General features: G+C 41.6%; 3 protein-coding genes across 4 annotated transcripts; all 3 read left to right on the top strand.

The window, feature by feature from the left end:
• Positions 1-1,992: 1,992 nt before the first annotated feature.
• On the top strand, positions 1,993-15,747 carry RB195_019088 (uncharacterized protein; the record flags this gene model as incomplete). 2 transcript variants are annotated; one of them, XM_064186787.1, is made up of 16 exons in its annotated part: positions 1,993-2,089; positions 2,145-2,274; positions 2,337-2,424; positions 4,719-4,839; positions 4,918-4,997; positions 5,140-5,192; positions 5,403-5,500; positions 5,563-5,711; positions 7,958-8,065; positions 9,816-9,990; positions 14,608-14,702; positions 14,798-14,840; positions 14,907-14,933; positions 14,991-15,117; positions 15,345-15,447; positions 15,508-15,747. In XM_064186787.1, the coding sequence occupies 16 exons, from the start codon at positions 1,993-1,995 to the stop codon at positions 15,745-15,747; spliced, it is 1,734 nt and encodes a 577-aa protein (XP_064042667.1). The 2 variants fall into 2 exon arrangements, with proteins under 2 accessions (XP_064042667.1, XP_064042668.1); XM_064186786.1 differs by having other exon boundaries at positions 14,798-14,933.
• Positions 15,748-15,906: 159 nt separating this feature from the next.
• Positions 15,907-16,604, top strand: RB195_019087 (uncharacterized protein; the record flags this gene model as incomplete). Its single annotated transcript, XM_064186785.1, has 2 exons — positions 15,907-15,956; positions 16,130-16,604. 2 exons carry the CDS (start codon positions 15,907-15,909, stop codon positions 16,602-16,604), a joined length of 525 nt encoding a protein of 174 aa, XP_064042666.1.
• Positions 16,605-17,445: 841 nt separating this feature from the next.
• On the top strand, positions 17,446-17,838 carry RB195_019086 (uncharacterized protein; the record flags this gene model as incomplete). Its single annotated transcript, XM_064186784.1, has 1 exon — positions 17,446-17,838. One exon carries the CDS (start codon positions 17,446-17,448, stop codon positions 17,836-17,838), a length of 393 nt encoding a protein of 130 aa, XP_064042665.1.
• Between the last annotated feature and the right edge of the window lie 267 nt (positions 17,839-18,105).

Below are 18,105 nucleotides of genomic sequence, written 5' to 3'. Positions count from 1 at the left end.
CCGCACCACCCCAGATTCGTGGAGTGATGCCTTTAAGTGAGTGCAGGCTGTTGGGTAATGAAAGTCCTCAAGAAATAGGACACTTCGCGGCTATCTGCTTCCAGAGCTGGTAGAGGAGATGCTCGCTATTGAACTCTCACTTCCGAAGGACTTCATAGAAGTGGTCATCCAATAGGCCGCCCTTCAGTCCGTGGCGGAAGCGAATGTCAGCCTTCAGGTGAGATCAGGTGCTTTCGACGTGCTGCGTGTGCACTATCCTAGCCGGTTCCACGAAGTCTGCTTAGTGGTTGACCATCTTGTAGATGTAACGCCGAGATTGTTGTCTTCTCCACGTGTAGGTGCCGATGACATCTGTTGATAGCTCAAACTTCAGAATAGTAGCATCGAAGTTTGCACAGCTGTGAGTATCTGTAACTTCCACGAAAACAAGCGCCGTTCCAACCTCAATACCTCTAATGAGCCAGTCCTTGCATACGATGCGCCCTTATATTGCACTTGCGACGCATGATACAGTTTCATTTGCCTAGACTACTGTGTTACTGTTACTGTGTTAAGTCCCCCAACTTGCGCTATGTCAGTGGTGTAGTAATCAACCAGGACATCGCGAAGCTACTGAGTCTGATGGGCGATGCTTTTTTATCGTCTTACACCATTTCCTTAGCGGGCCCAACTTCATAGGCAAGGAGACAGCTTGCCAGGAAGGTCTTCTTTCGATCGCCGTTTCGAAGAAAGTCCTTGTTACGTATCCGACCTTGTGCAGGCTTTCAGGTCGACAACACTGCGGCTTGCTGCATTCGAAGTTCTGGCCAGATCCTCATCGTCCGCATTCGCCTGCTTCGTAAATTTGGGCACGGTCGCTCCTTCCACAGCAATTATCTATCAACAAAGCATTCGTTAAATTCTTACTTGGACTCCGATGCAAGCTTCGGCCATATAGTAATCAGAGTGAAATAAAGAAGAGTCAGCAAATTAGCAGCAGTCATTTTTGCCGTAATGCAGATGATGGGCTGATTTCCAACGAATCGGTCCTATATAAGGCGATCTTTGAAAATATTTTGCAGTCAACCTCCAACCAATAAGAAGTCACAACGAATTCTTGACGATTTTTTTAGCTGTTCTGCTTCTGGACATAGGTTCAGGAAGACTTTACGACGAATTTTGACAAGAAAAAGTGCAACTGGTCAATTAAGCTAGTTATATTAGTCGGCTGTTAGGCTACTTTTCGCCGATGGTTTGCCATACCGAAGAACTGTAGAAGACATGTGACATGTGATAGTGACCGGTCTTCTGAGGTAACCACAGAAAACCGTTTCGGCTTCTTTGGTTACCTTATGAGAGGATTCCCTTGTCCAAGTTGTCCTGAAGTGCTCCCAGACTCAAACTGAAAAGATCTCCTAGTCGTAAAGGAAAGTTCTGAACGGAGGTGGTAGAAGAGACTTGGCGTTGAGAGGGAATTCAGTTGAGACGTAAAGTTTCGCAGATTACGGAATAGCAACAGATGGATAGATTGTATACGAGCTCTAGCTGAAGATCGAACAGAATGGGTATGATATGTCTAAGAATGACACTCTTCAGCGAAGATGCGGATAGCAGCGTTAGCGTTTTCCCTTATGTTTCTCTCGTCTGTCCTTAACTCTGATTCTTTTGTTGGTTTCTCTGGCGAAAATGATTAGAGGAATAATCGTGCTGTCAACCGGTTCCTTACTATGTGCTGTGAAATGTTGAATGAGACAAATTTGGCAAGTGGATACCAAATAATTCTTGAGCAACGATTGCGACTATGCGACGCTTGTTAGCTCAAGCTTTCCTCCGGGCCTGACTGATTGTAATATTATATGTGAACATTTCTTGCGTATTATATCAATGGTTGCTGCTTGCTCCTAGTATCAATCTTTCCAAGTCTCTTTCACCCATCTATCATCTCCTACACGCTATTATCGCACAAACCTCATTATCGTCTCTCTGATTACAGAAGTTATTTCATTCAAGATTATGTCTTCAACGGGCTCACCAGGAACTTCTTCTTCTTCTCCAGCAATACGTAAAGGGTTTCCTCCAAGAACTCCTTCTAGCAGCAGTCTGCGCAGCGGTATGCACCTTCGTAGGCATCACAAGCAGAACTTTCAGTATGATTTGCCCTATAGAGACGTCGTCTAGCCCGCCGACACTGAAAACGGTGAACGTGTTAGAACCGGCCACAAGGTTTGCCCTAGCCGACCTGACCGCCTGTGTGCTTCGGCTTGATTTCTGGGACGATGCGGAACCGAGTAGTATGTAAGTGTCTCCAAATTCTGTTGCTGTCAGATACTACTTTAGTTTTTCTAGGCAGTTTTTAGATTTATTTCGAAATTAGCTTTTGAAATTACTGCCAGTCACCTAGAAATACCGGAAAAAGTCACCCGTTCCATCAAAATGCATTTGGAGGTGAGTTTTTTTTTTGCGATTAGGTTCTATAATTTTCAAGGAAACGATTGCGGAATAGCGGGGAACTTTTGTAACACATTCTCAAGTATAATCATCTCTCTAGGTGCACTGAATGACCGCTTTAACATATCCGTACTATCCTTCGGATCTGGAACCACTCAGCATGTTTGGAATCGCGCGTATGGAAAGGCCAACTCAGTTCCTGATAATGCTCCTCAGAAATCGCATAAATTCTATGGTTCCCTGAGAGCAAATATGGAGTACGGGTTCTACGTTACGAGTATAGGTGTGGCCTCGCTCAATTCCTCCTTGTTCCTGAAAAACGGTGTGGATATAGCCCCTTAGAGACCCATTGATATTCGACCGTTCACTCGTGAACGTGGCACGTTCTAAGTTAAAGAACTAAAGAAGTAGGAAAAAGAGCTACGAATTATTCCACAATCCACTACGACAGCCTTCTCCTATGTTTTCTTTACCGCGTTTCAAATCAATCGTATCTTCATTCATATTACTTAGAAATTGTTTTCTCGAGTAGTGGACACACAGGCATCCAGCTTATGTAGTGGCCAGTTGATTGCGCTTTCTGAATGTTTGGATGGATGAATGAATGAATGAATGAATGAATGAATGAATATATATATATATATATATATACCAGAATGAACGTCCGGCTAAAGCCGGATGTCATGCCTTTTTGATGTTCGTTTCGCTCGCCTTCACGATTAATAAGAAATAACAGTAGCGAAATTTTTTGTAAAATTATTTTTTTTTTTTTTTTTCCTCTCTCCCCTTCTTTTTTTTTTTTTTTTCCAAAAAATAAAAAAAAAGATAAAAAATTTTTTGGTTTTCCCGAAGCACGTCAGTTCTACAGCAATCAAACTTGATTTTACATCTATGTCTCTCTCAAATCTCCACAATTTGGAAATATTATTCAAAGTATGAGTTTCCTACGTTCCCAGCTATCAGCAAAGAATGATGTGCTAGTATGAAATGACGTGAATATCACTATCATAGTGATAAAAATAACGTTCTACGTCAGATCGCGTAAACTGTTGGCTACTATGTATTGTATTTAAACAGCCGTTCACACGTGTGTTTTCTCTTTTTGAAGAAAGGATGTTAGCAGCATCAGGGAGAAAAATGTTAGCAGCAGCAGGGAGAGAAGCTGGGAAATAGATATGCGAAGGGACTGTAGAAATCTGTTTTACCTCCTTGAGGCTCCCGCGCACAAATCCGATACAGTGGAACCCATCTCTCCCCACTTTATAGCTTTCTGGCACCGCCACACCATTCTGCCCCGTGGGACCCGCCCCACCCCATTTCACAGCTACCTGGCTCCGGGGCACGAATTCGACACCGTGGGATCCGTCTCACCCAATTTTACCGCGTTGAAGCTCCAGCACATCAAACCGACGCCATGGTATCCGTCTCCCTCTTTTTGGGATTTCTTGACTGAGACACACATATACATACGCACAAACGTGACAGAATACGCCCGTTGTTATACAGCATGATAGTTAGCAAATTGGAAAGTATACATTCACATAAAAGTTTATTTAGCATCACTAACATGTGAGGAAACAAACTTGCCTTATCAAAGCCAACGTAAATGACATCGTAGCTCTAGACAATGGTGAAAAGGCCGAGTGCTCACCTATAAGGTGTATGGCCATGGTTCGGCACCTCACAGGTGTAGAGTTTATGGAGTATTTCCGACACACACACACACACACACGCACGCACACACACACACACACACACACACACACACACACGCACAGTCAGAGTCCGTTTAGTTTTGGCGATGGAGTTTTAAAAAGCCCGCCGTAAGTTAGAGAATTGCACCGACTCAAGTGATTGAATAACTTGCCAGTAATTTTTAATTACAGTTGATTTACTGTAGCTAAAAACCTCGCTGCCGATTTGCCTTAATCTCATATCCTCATCCACTATTCTTTTCACTCCTAAAATCTACACAATTGGACTGCAGCTCCTTAGTACGCGATATTGAAGTCCCCTTTTATAATGTTTTCGAGTTTGAAGTTTTTTGATTAAACGATCTTCACTAGACTGCTGTCATTCCTCATAGACTGCTGTCATCAAACCTCACTCTCAAAACTCTCCTGTCTACTGCGAAGTGCTCGAACTCGACGCAGTTCCTGCTGTGCCGACCTCACCACCAATTGTTTTATACTACGAGCAGCCTGTTTCACACCACACGTCCTTAGGAACGTCTCTCAATCTTCCTTCTAAATAGGAATACACTTTGCATGACGCTGCTCCGCTTATTTTAGGGCGAAGAAAGCTTACCTGACATAGCTGCCTTGATTACAACAATCAAGAACGACGGTGTTGTCAGTGAAAATGGATCTATAGTGGTTTTAAGCAGTATTCTAGTGGCATTCGTAAATTCAGGTGAAGAATTTTCAAATTTTAAAGAAATGTTTCCAAAATTGTTTTCTGAGATTGTTTCTAAGATGCTTTCGCTTCCAGGGAACTATGACTCTAGGTACCGAGTTCTGCTTAGGCACCTTGCTACATTGTTGTCCGTAGTATGGGAAGAATTCGAAGATGTTGGTGTCTTATCTTCTTTTCCATTTCAAATTTTACACATTTCATGAGAATTTATTGTTTAATTAACGACCACGGAGAGATTTCAGTCAATAGATTTCTGCTTGTTATGCTTAATGATAGGATGTATTGAATTTACTACAGTTCGAGGATTCGTTGGCTACCACACTGGTGAACGAAGTTTTCGTGGAGTCCAAGTAAGCATTATATTTTTGCTAGCGGATCCCCGCACCAACATCAGTTTTTATAAAATATCAAACTTATAATATTCCCTCTCGAATTATGAGACAGAATCTTCAAAGCCCACATTTCAGAAAGAATCGGCAAGAGTAAGTTGTTCAGTGTTGTGATGTAATCTTGGTGACTCTTGTCAGTGATTCATCGTACACTAAGAAATGCTTTTTCAGTCACTCAAAGCTCGCCCGAGAAAAGAAGCAAAGAAACAAGAAAATCAAGCGATTTCTACTTGTCGGAGCTGCTGGCGGTGTAGGCGGAGTTCTTATTGGTACACATCTTATTTTAGGAGCTCCATAAGCTAATTAATCAGATCGCTCCTTAAATCTTCAGGTCTAACAGGAGGACTTGCTGCTCCTCTTGTAGCTGCTGGTGCAGGGGTAATCATCGGTTCTGGAGCAGCTGGTTTGGCAACGACTGCCGGTGCAGCAGTCCTTGGAACGACTTTTGGGGTTGCGGGAGCTGGACTGGCCGGCTACAAAGTAAGCAGCACGAAGGTGTCGGTCGACTGCGGTCTAATACATTTGGCGAGAGGTTGCGGATATAAGCGCGATATCGTCAACTGCATTTACTAACTACTATTTACTAACATAACTCACCTTTTGCCACTCGTCTGGTGTCATTGACAAGTTTTTGTGCAGCTGCATCTATTGATTGATAGACAAATTAAGTCACCTTTTGATCCGTCATAGTAAGTAGTGAATTTGGAAGCAGCGTCAATGACGGAATCACCCACGTGTATCGTTGAGGATTGTGACAAGTCGTGGTGTGTACGATAAAAACAAAGTTGTGCTACGCTAAACTCTTCGATCTCGATCTGCTCAAATTTCATCGATAAACGCGCGTAAGAGCAGTTCTCGAGCACATAGCATTGATGTTTCACTAATATATGAAAGTGATGGGGTGAAATATAGTCGGGTCAAAACGACATGAATCATGAGTGTAGTTGCGATGCATTTGCGTGTGCGCTCGTAACGGCGCGGTGGAGGCAGCAGCTGGAACTGAGGTGGGACCGTCGCAAACTGCAGCGATGGGTGGTGCCAGCAAGGGTTTCACCATGCTCCCAGCCGCTACGCTCCACCGAAGCGCCTCGACAGAAGCCGCGTGCACAATTGCGCACGTGCTTCATGTCGTTTTGACCCTACTATACATGTGTATGGGCGTGTAATGTACTGGTTTACTAGTTTTTACTTGCACTTTCGTATTCACACTTCCCACTGCTGGTTTTCGGGTGTGTGTAAAGAGGGTTAAGTTGGAATTTCGAGCATACCCCGGTCATGCCTCGTCAGAGCAATTACCGATGGTGCGTGTCCTAGAAAGATTCACTTTCGTTGGCACCTAAATAGCTGACTCTGCTTACCTGCCGCTAATCATACGCTGCATCACCGGCTAAGATATAATTCACTCATCTACTAAATTGTTTTGGAGAATCAGACACATTCACTGCAATTTGGTGACGTGAGGATCTCAATTTTGTAATCGTAGCAGTAGCAAGAGAAATGCTCACGTGAAATATGAGATAAGGATGTATCTAATAGCTTCAAATTACGTGCATAAAAATCATCGTTATCCTGTAACTCCCAAGCTTTTTGTAGCCTAATTTATTTCTGGACAGAGGAACCTTCTGTATCTCTGACTTCTTGGAACTTATAGGAAGAGAAAGAGTTCAAATTTGGTAAGATTACTAGAGTTTCTGGAGGTGATATAAAGACAAAGTCACTCCTTTTCTTTATTAGAGCACCATACAAAATCCCATGTACTTCTACCAAACACTATTATTCTTTGACTTACTCGGTAATTTCGACAGCTCATACCACTCTTCTTTGCATATTTCCTTGTAGCTGCGCAGTTTTCTGCATCTCTATGGCTAGAAGAATATCTAAGACGGTTGTCTGCGTCTTCATGAACAACTGGAACGTGACCTCTTCGAGGTATGTTCACGTATCCGCCGGCATATCCACTGGGCACGTAAGGTCTCGGAGGCATTCGCGGAGAATCCGCTGGACCCTCTTTACCGTTCCCCTGGTTTTCCTCTACCGTGCCTTTATGTACCTTCACGTCAACGTTTCGTGATAAGTTCAAATTCTTAAAAGTAGCTCGTCGCGAAACTGAAGATGTTAGGATCTCTTCAAATATACGGATGTATTTCACGGCTATAAGTGTGTTCACGCTCAATTCCGATTAGCAATCTAAAAAAAAACGCGTGAGTAACGTCCTTTGGGTGCACCGGTCCCCGCTACGATGCAACATGTCACGCGATAGAAGGCGATCATTCCAGTCGTCGACACACTAATGTAACTAGGGAATCAGCAACTAACCTGCAACGTGCAAAACCCCAGATTTTCGCCGTTTTACCACTCGTAGTACGTTGCATCGTTGGGTTTCACTTTGGTTGTACCGATGTCCCCTACTATGTGACTTATTATCTTTTACCGAAAGATTGCTGGCATGAACGAGCGTGACCACGTCACATCAACACAACACCTCTACTCCTATCTACCTGTGAAATCCCTATCAATTACAGTATTACAAGGTAGCTAGTAACGTTCCGTTCCTATTTTTATCTGCAAGCAAGCAAGCTTCTCATTTATTGAACAAAAAATGTTCGAATAAAACTAAATGCGAGTGCAGTGTAGACAAGCATATTTTATCGCCAAAATTGTTGCTGATCAGCATCAGAACACAGAATTTAGTAGCTTTCTTTCAATAATGAGAAATCATTTAACAGATGAGTAAGCGAGTTGGAGCCATCGAGGAATTTGCAGTAGAAACTTTATCCGAAGGTCAAAGCTTACATTGCGCTCTCGTGGTATCTGGTTGGATTGAGGAGGATACAGTAAGTGGAAATTTTTTCAGTGTAAATTGAGTCACCTACTATGTTTATTGAGAGCTTAGCTGAAATGTCAAAACTCTGCTTTCTCAGACCTGACAAATGCATATGGAAGTGCAGAGATGCACTGTGTTGATCCCCTTTATTTTATTTCTTATTACGTCTTCATAGCGTTTCATCGATCCTATTAGAATCACTTATTTCCATGGTCCCCTGTGTTTTTGTAGTGCGCTTTCGTTAGCATGCTTTTCAGTGAAATATAAATCCTCGTGTTGTCCTGAAAAGACAGTCTAATCTTTCCAATTGTAAATATACACTTAAGTATCTATATCTATAAGTATATATCTTGCTAAAAGTTTGGCTTTGCAAAAATTATTGTAGGCTTGCGGTATTCATGTCAAGTGCTGGAGCGAAATTGTTCTCCTCTCTTTTATAACAAAAAGGAACCTTTTGTAAAAGCAAATATTAATCCTAAGAGTAAGGCGTTTCATCGTTTGGGTCAATAAGGAAAGGTTCACCTTTCTGTTGATAAAGATATTCCCAGAGGTAAAATATTTGTTTTTTTGCACAAGAAACATGCATTTTAGTGTCATTTATCTTCCGATAAGGGCGGGTGTAGTGTAGCGGTTAGACGTTCCGCTTCCTGCACGATCGAGCGGAGGTTCGGCTTGACACAGCCTACCCCCTGCAAGTCATTGTATAGGCCAGTTACACGTTCGTAAACCTCAAACGATTTTGAATTGAAGCGAACGTGGAGGCGCATCCCAAGCGGATTGATTAACGCCAGACACTTTATCCTTTTTGTGCTTTATTGGCGGATGTGGTTCCTGTTCCTTCATACATTTTGCATCAAATGTATAAAGTCGCAAAAATCTCTACCTTATTCGTTTTTGTGATGATCTGGAATAATGTCACGAAACTCGAGAAAGATTCTCGCAAAATAAAAGGGATGTTTCGCTCCTCTTCTGTTATTCGCTGTTCAAAATGATTCCCTTCTGAACACACCTTGAATTCTGGGGATTCAATCATTTTACTTTTTTTTTGCTATTTGTGACCCTAGGGAGCCTCGGTATCACATAAAAGGTGGAAACTCCCGACATATTCTTTTTGAGTGCAACAGAGCAGTAAAAGTAACGGAGGCATCGGATCATTTGTTCCGTCTACGAGGGAAATGTTGGTCAAAACACAGTTGAAAAATGTTTCTGTTCCTGTTCCAGAGCGGCGCCTTGTCGTGAGCAACTTGTCGTATTCGCAAAAAAACCATCGGATTAAGATGAAAACTTTCTTAGGCTGCCCTCTGAGCTCACATCTCAATCAATGGTGAAAGATGAAGCTTGCCTGGCGCTGAATAAGAACCGCAGGTGTTTGTTGAGAACATATTACAGACTAAGTTCTGTGTGGTACTGATAATCAAAAAAACAGTTAAGGCAAAAAAAAAACATTGTGACTTTTCTCAGCGACTCACTAATGCCACAAGCAGATTTAGCGTTTGATAGCAGAGAACCTTGAGAAATTGCTGCTTTGCTGCAGTCCGTTTTTGCTACATAACAAGTTTTCTAAGAAATAAGAAATTGTCAAAGGGGATTTCCGTTTTAGTTTTAAGTGAAGTGCACTTTTTTAAAATTTCGTTAAGCCAAACCCATTGATTTTGCCACAAACTGCAGAAGAAAAATCCATCTTATCCAATAATCTTCACGACAGCAGGTCAATGACTAACTTCAAAGAAGATCACCTTGTGTAACTGGTGCTCATTAAGTCTTGCGAAGAAGCGTTCGAACATCAATGGAGAGATCTCAACTTGGCTCGTGAGCAGTATACATTACGTTATGAAAGCAAGTATCTCATGGAACTGGGGAAAGCAATGGACTACATTATGAGTTTCGCGGTCTCTGTTGCCATTCAACAAACGCTCATGGAAACCGCTTTAGCAGGTGTTTCTCTTATTTCTTTACTAACTTATTCATTCACTTACAAATGACTTCAAATGAAAGATGGTGACATTTGGCCGTGATATAGGATCTTTGGTCTAATTATCGATCATTTCAAACTTTTGCTGTGATATTTGACTCACTTGGAAAGGTGCAGCAATCGAATGTGCAGAACTCAGCGTCTGCTAGAAGAATTCAAACGATAACAGTTAATTGTAGAACGTAGAAAATCACTAGAAAATTCTTTTTTAAAAATACAACTGAATGGTCGTATGCTAAAATAAATCACTTGGATATCCTTCCAAGATATTGCTGACATCGAAGAGGTGCCGAAAAGTGTTGCACTTCTTAATGAGATGTATACGTGTCCCTCAATCCACCAACTGATATGAATAGCGCATTGAAATCAAATGTGCTTTCGAGAATGCAAATATCATGATTGTGTGTGTGTGCGGGTGTGTGTCACGAAATCCGCAAAAGCGGGTGCGACGGGTTCACCGATGTCGACTTGGTGCGCCGGCGCTTGAAAGCTATAAAATGGGGTGTGACGGGTCCTATGGCGTCGGATCGGTGTGTAATAACTTCGTGTGGACGTCGCGAGAGGTAAATTAGACGTTGCAACCGTTTCATATCCATGGCAACTGCTCCTTTGCACCTCTGCGACTCCTCCGCATATCTATGGCGTTGCACGTTTTCCTTTACCGTTTTTTTAGTAGCATGCCTTCTCCAGAAAGTGGAAACACCCGCACAAACGGCTGCTTTAATAGTGCCCAGCAGTTTACATGATCTGATGTGGATCTTATCTTTATCAGTACGATTAGGTTGTTTACGTGATTTTATGTTAAAACACATTCTGTGATGACTGTTGGTAGAAATCAGGAGAAACACACCCATACTTCGAGTAATGCTTTCAAATTGCATCTATATTATATTGGTATCGAGGAGTGCTTGAAGCTGATGGCTGAATATTCTCCAAATGTAGAACTGACGCGTTTGGAAGGAAAACTCTCTAATCTTTCGCCTTAATTTGTGATAAAACAGAGAAAGAAAGCGTTGTTAGAAAATACAAATCTAATTTCACAGAAAATGCCACTATTGTAAATTTTCATTGATCACTTAAGGGGAACGAAGCGAACACAACAGAAAGTCTGAAGTCCTTTCACAACAGAAAGTCTGAAGGCTTTAGCCGGACATTCAGACTGGTTACTTATAAATTGGTGAACTTTTTGAGGAATGATGGTCTTGTATTTATCTATACGAAAATTTTGATATGCTGCATGTACGGTTATGACAAGGAAAAATTCGTAGTTCTACTACGCAGTTACGGAATTGGCCATGCTGATAAAGGTTATACAATTGGAATAACTTGAGCGAAACATTTTGGTGAACATCATGCTAGAGAAATCATTGAACGTAGTGAGGAAGACACTGGAAACAGCAATTATTGTAGGAAGAAAATAAAGTTTTATAAGCAAGTCATGCAGGAACTAACACCATATGTATCATTACGTATCTGAAAATAAAAAAAAAATGATCAAGAGAACAGTGTAAATAATGACTGCTTTTTTTCTTTGTTCCAAAAAGAATCAGGGAAAACTCAGAAGGGATGTCATGTAAAGTGATGTTGGTGGCGAAACAATCATAGCGTTCGCTATGGCTTCTTCCTCACCAAAAATCTCCTCCATCTCAAGTTCTTTTTGCATTCGATGAAGTAATCTGCAAAGGCAAGTGCAAGTAATTTTCTGGTTCGTTGACGCCATTTTTGTCTGCACATAGTTGAAATGGATGCAAGCTAGCTCAACGTTGATGTCTACCTTTTTCAAACCAGAAAGCCTTGTCCTCCTAATCATTCACCAAGTAAACCGTTCGTTCTAATACTGAAGGTAGTTATCACTGCTGTGCATGAAACTGCAGTCAAAACCCTGTCTTGCTTATCTCAGCCATTCTTGCGACGCCTAGTTCCTGTTGTATGTGAAATACGGAAATGCGGTTGTGCTCACGACATGTGACTGATCTGTCGTACCGTAATGTCCTCACGAGCATGTCTTCGAGGCGGATTTCAGATTTGTTTGAACTAGGGTGAGAAGTGGAACGCTACAGACAAAATCGACACGACTTCAGCTAGTTGGTTTGGGAGTTTCTTTTGAGGTGCACTACGAATTTACGTGCTACACCAAATTCATTGTTGACGTTACGAGTGATTCTCCTGGATTTTTTTGTGGGGGGGGGGAGCTGCAGATGACGTTCTGAATTTTAGCTGTCCTCTTTGCAAAAGAAAAGATCCCTTTAGAAAGAACTCACCGTCTTCTATCGGTGTCAAACTGAATGGCTGAAGCTTTGTACATGTTCCTATGCAAGATCTTTCAAAACCAATCTAGCCTAAACCTCTCATAAATTTTTTTGTTGCGCTTCCAAGAAGTCTATGTTCGACTCTTAATTCTAGTTTGGCCACCATCAATCATTCTGTAAGCGCCTAATCGTACTATCTGCACCTAGCTTCACTTGTTTCGAATTCAAACAGATTTTGTTAAACGTAGCTGCGAGTAACTGCACATTTTAGTAGTGCTGAACTATGTATATTCAGTAATATACCAGGGGAGTCTACGTAGTAATAATCGTTATGGCTTCTTGTAGATTAGCTCACATTCTTCTATTCCCTACACTCTACATTCTTCTACATGTTTATCAATGTTTGTCATGATATTCGGCTTAATCCAACTTGCTTGCGGATTTGGTAAGCCGTTATAAATTTTGAGAACATTGGTCAGTGAGGGAAATCCGACCGAAGTAGAGGTAATGGTGGGGACCACAAACATGAATACTCTCTATTATAGGACTTTCGGGTAAATAACTCTTTCGGTGGATGGCGACGGAATATCGCTCTTTATATTAACTGCTATGCACGTGTTATGAGGCCTATCAATGTTGAACCGTTGAGCCGCATTTGCAGGTCGATATGGATTGCTTTACCCACTATTGCTTTTCCCTGTCTTCGAACAATGCTCAGACTCTTTTATTTCTCTGTGGTAGCGTACATGACGACGACCAAGAGAAGTGAAGCCTGGATAGAGGCGATTAGTGCAGACTGATGGGTATCCGAATCTCGCCGAAGTTCCAGCGTTTCACTCTTTTTCGTTGATATAGAGTATTCAGATCCAGTTGATGAATTCTTACGAGGCAATTTTTGTCGCGGCTCATAAAAGATAGCTTGTGCTCGAACGCTTCTTTTTTGTCGAAGAAGATGATGCGTTGCGGCTTTTACTTTCTATGGTTCTGGAGCAGGGCACGGCTAATGGATAGCGTGGGTGCAGTGGTGGCATTATGACGGAGAGCTCTGAAACAACGCAATGTAATCAGCGAGCAGTTTGAGAGGATGTTATTTCCCTTTGAAATCAAGCCATTATAACGTTTCTCCACGACATAAATTTTTTGACATAAGTTTTTTACGCCGTCTCGTTTCAGAAATTGCGTGAGCCACTCGGGAAGTGATTTCTGCTAAGTGAAGTCTAGATTTCCTCTTCCACGCAGAGACTCATCATTTTTCATTTTGGATCCTTTTATTTCTTGTTGATTGTGATCTACAAAAAACCGTTATTGGTCCCAGAAGTTGAACTGTTTTTTTCTCTTAGCAGAACTTTCTTCTCGCAAATTTTTTAAACCACTTTGTTGGTCTCAAACTTCGTTTTCTTCTTCTATCGTCGGTGAATTGCCTATTACCTTGCGCAATTTTCCCTCTGACCGAACTGTTTCGATGATCTTTCCGGAAAAAAAACTGTAAGATTCTTTTGCGGTCGTCATTAAGCTGGATAGGCAGAAGGACTTTGCCCTCTCTTACCTTTAAACATTCTCATTTGATTCGAGCCATTCAGGGCTCCGCGCTACTCATCATGTTTCTGTTTCGGATTTTTTTTTTTGTGATTTTAAAGGCATCACCCCACGAATCTGAGCTGGTACGGATTTCAGGTGGAGTATGCGTATACGCGATCGTAGATTATGGAGAGTTGGGTGATTCCGTCCATTTCTTGCTAATTGCCGTAAAAAACGGCCCGGAAGATGCGGCGCGTGCACAAGGCTAGCGCGCTCCAGTCGAACTCCTTGTAGAAAAGTGTGCCAGAATGCCCGAAGCCGTATCTTCCGGGCCGTCTTTTTACGGCAATTAGGAAGAAATGATGAAACCACCCCTTTCTCCATAATCTACTATCCCGTATACGAATACTCCACCTGAAATCCGTACCACCTCAGATTCGTGGAGTGATGCCTTTAATGGTGCAGATAGACGAGAGGCGTTGTGAGCCGTTCTTTTCATAATGTGTAATCTCTCTTTCCTCTTAAGTTTCCTTTCGTCTGCAACACGAACCCGATTTGCATACTATGATCCAAAATCAAAAGGAAGCTGTGTTGCTATTCATACAAGTCTTCTTCTGCCACCACCGTGATTGCTCATAGGTGTACATTCAAGAACCCGTCTTTCAACAAATTCTAGCGGCTTGACCCTCTCCTGAAGCATCTGTTTTGTTTCTAGCTTCTGGTATTTTGTTCATTGTCGTTGCTGGAAATTTTCCATGGTACCTCGGAGAACACAAATACTCCCAGAATTAAGCAAAAATTACGTAATTTGAGGTCTTGTCGCAGCCGTTGCTTGGCCAGTAGCAATTCTCTCCTGTGCTTCTGTGCTGGACAATCCATGGAATGTGTGCATAGCAAGAGCTGCTGAGGTTAATATCTTGTTACTAAAAATCATAATTAAAAAATCAATCGTTACTAAAAAATAAAAAAAGAAGTATCAGTATGCATCAAATGTTCTATTTAGGTAGGAGAGCATCTGGCAGAGGTTCTTCTTAGTCGCTCACACGGTAAGCGACCTATATCATTAGTTGGTTTCTCGCTTGGTGCAAGAGTCATCTATCATTGCCTTTTAGCTATGAGTAAAAGATCAGAGTCATCAGGTATTTATTGCTTAGAAATCGCTTATTTTATATCAAATATTCCATTTATTACTTGAGGGATAATAGAAGATGTTATCCTTTTGGGAGCACCAGTCTCTGCTTCTCCACGACAATGGGCTCAAATATGTACAGTTGTAGGAGGTCGAGTTATTAACGGTTACTGTGAGACGGACTGGCTCTTGAGGTGAGACTCTTTTAAGGTAACGCGGGTGCAGCAAAAATTTTCTCCGTTAAAAAAAAAACCAGTTTTTTTTAACAGAGAAAATTACCTCAGTTAATAGTGACTTATCTGTCAAGTATCGATCGTAAATGCAGTGCATCGGAGTTGGTAGATAAATGATAGACAGTGTTCAAACAGAATACAGTACAGCCACACTTGAACAATTTTTGACAATTTCTCGCAGTTTTCAGATTTTTGTATCGTACAATGAGTGTGCAGTTCACCATAGCTGGAACTGGTCCTGTAGATAACAAGAATAACAAAAAGATACTCAACTACAATCTCAGCCATATAGTACGTCACTAGTTTCAACATATAACACGAACACGATACAAAGTGCACGATCAATTCCAGGTGAAAGGCCATCTTGACTACTCCAGAAAACTTTCCGAGGTGCTGGATGCGGTTGGAATTAGCGTTAAACGATCAAGTGTCACCGAGCTTTTTCAAGAGGATACACGGGAAGCTATTGACGAAGCGCAGGATGTGTTAAAAATGACAATCCCTGTGAATAATAATGATTTTGACAATGATCCTTCACCCGAGTATTGTACTGAGACAGACCCGAAATCTTCATCAAACACCATCGATTAATACTACTATTTGTTTCATCCTTCTATGATTACTGTAAGCATATGAATCTCACTGAGGATAAGTGCCGCTATTTATATATATCCTATCATTACCAGCTGCGATATTTGTTACGAGTTTCGTTAATCTAGTCTTTTTCATTTACCGTCTGTACTTTTTAGAATGATAATTGATTTGGCTGAAAAACATGAACCTTCTTCCACCAACCAGAGGTAACCTGGTACACTTAAGGTTCAAAAGACTCCCTTTCGGAGTAACATCTCCAAGCATTCTCAAGAATTGCTTGACGTCATTCTGAACAGCCAAAACCGCAAAGCGATCTTGTCGCTAAAATTGCCAAAAACCTATACATTGTTAATATCCATGATGACTTCCGACACTGTAGAGGAAGCTCTACAAAAGTATCGAGAATCCATGATGCTATTCGCGAAAGTCGGAAAGAAAAGAGGGAAAGCATATCAAATTCAAATGAGGTTAACTCTCAAATACCGATTTCTGATAGACAGGAAAATGGTCCTCTAAAATTTCCGGGTGTCGACTACAATGCAATCCAAGATAATTTCAAAGTTACGACACATTTCCGACCAGTCAGTCAACTGACAAAAAAGGAAATCGTGAGTCAAATAAACTCGGTCTATGATCCTATCGGACTCGCTGGACCTCTACTTGTCAATTTTAAAGCAATGATGAGAGAAGTGCTTGAATACAAAGATCTAGAATGGAGAGATGCCCTTGATCAACCGATCTGTGAAAGATGGAACAAACTTTGCAAAGATGTCAATAACGCAGTAACCCCCGTTCCCAGATCCATCTCTCAACAGTGTAGCAAAATGTGCCTGTGGGTAATTCGCCGACGCTAGTAATGTGGCGATTGCAACATGTGCATATCTTCAGTGTACTTTTATCGGCACTGTCTCTACGTCAATCACTTGAAAAACAAAACTTTCATCAAACTATTCCAGGGCTAGAACTAGTGATTATACTCATGGCAATACACCTTGGCAATTCAGTAATATCCAATATGTGTGGACATATCGGACAAATTTCTATTGTCTCAGATAGTGAAATAGCTCTGTGGTGGTTGAAATCAGCAAAAAAAAAACTACCCATATTCGTTGCAAATCAACGCGAAAGAATAAACAACTTGCGGGACTAACGTTGATACTTCACACAATCCTGCTGGCACACGTGGTCTTACAACTCAACAAATCAATAGCTATGACTGGATGAAAGGAACACGCTGGTTAGAACAAAACTCAAGCACATGGCCGTTAAGGTCCATCGATACAATCACAGAAGCGGATTCCCCTTGGTGCTCCAATAATCCCACTGCTCCCAAGAGATCGAGTCCTTTTCGAGTCTCAAAACCGTTTCAAAACATGGGTGTGACTTCATGGGCCATTCACTTCAAAAACCCAAGAAAAATGTGTGTGTGCTTATACACGTGCCTAACGACACCACATCACCACACCTCGAAGCTGCTGAAAACTTATCAACAGGAGCATTCTTGGAAAGTTTCACACGCTTTGTGTCACGTAGAGGTGTGCCAAAAATTATGTGCTGTGATTGTGACTCAAATTTTGAAAACGGTGAGCGCATCACAGAAGCAATATTCAAAAAAGATGATAACACAGGTATCTCTCTTGTGACCTACTAAGCAAACGAACGAATAAATTGGATCTTTAATCCTCCAGCGTCACCATGATGGGAGGCGCATGGGAAATACTAGTAGGATCAGTAAAAAAGGCTCTATACAAGTCAATAGGACGAAGGAAGTTAAGCACCCCTGAGATGTTTACGGTGCTGACAAGAATTGAAGCAATTCTCAACACCAGACCGCTTACAAAATGTGATACTGATGACATCACAAAACTCTCGCTTGGCCACATTGATTTCTTGCAAGGAAACATCAAGTGTTCTATCCCAAATGAAAGTGCATGGCATGATCAAACAGATTCAGAATATGATCCAACGCTTATACGAACCGAAAAACGAGCGCTGGAGCAATTCGTTTTTCCGAAACGATTGCAGAGAAGTTTTGGAAATCTTGGAAGTCTCAATACTCGATCTATCTTCGAGAAAATGAGAAAATGAATTACAAACAATGAAGACATCTGAAAGGAACACATCCAGAACTCGGAGAGATAGTACCAGTCGAGCAAGATCTGGTACCTAGAGGAAATAGGCCGTATGGCAAAGTACTGGAGGACCTCTGCTGATGGCCTAATAAGGTCAGCAAGAATCCATATGCCAAATTATAGAATCTAACGTCATCCATCATCCAACGTCCGCTCAATAAATTTTTTCCTCTAGAAATACGAAGTTCCGCAAAAGCTTGGAACAACGATAATACAGTCTGTG

Source organism: Necator americanus, chromosome II, assembly GCF_031761385.1.
Source record: "Necator americanus strain Aroian chromosome II, whole genome shotgun sequence".
In the NCBI taxonomy this organism is placed as follows: Eukaryota; Metazoa; Nematoda; class Chromadorea; order Rhabditida; family Ancylostomatidae; genus Necator; species Necator americanus.
The sequence above is the reverse complement of the archived record's forward strand: the minus strand, read 5'-3'. Positions and strand labels throughout refer to the sequence as shown.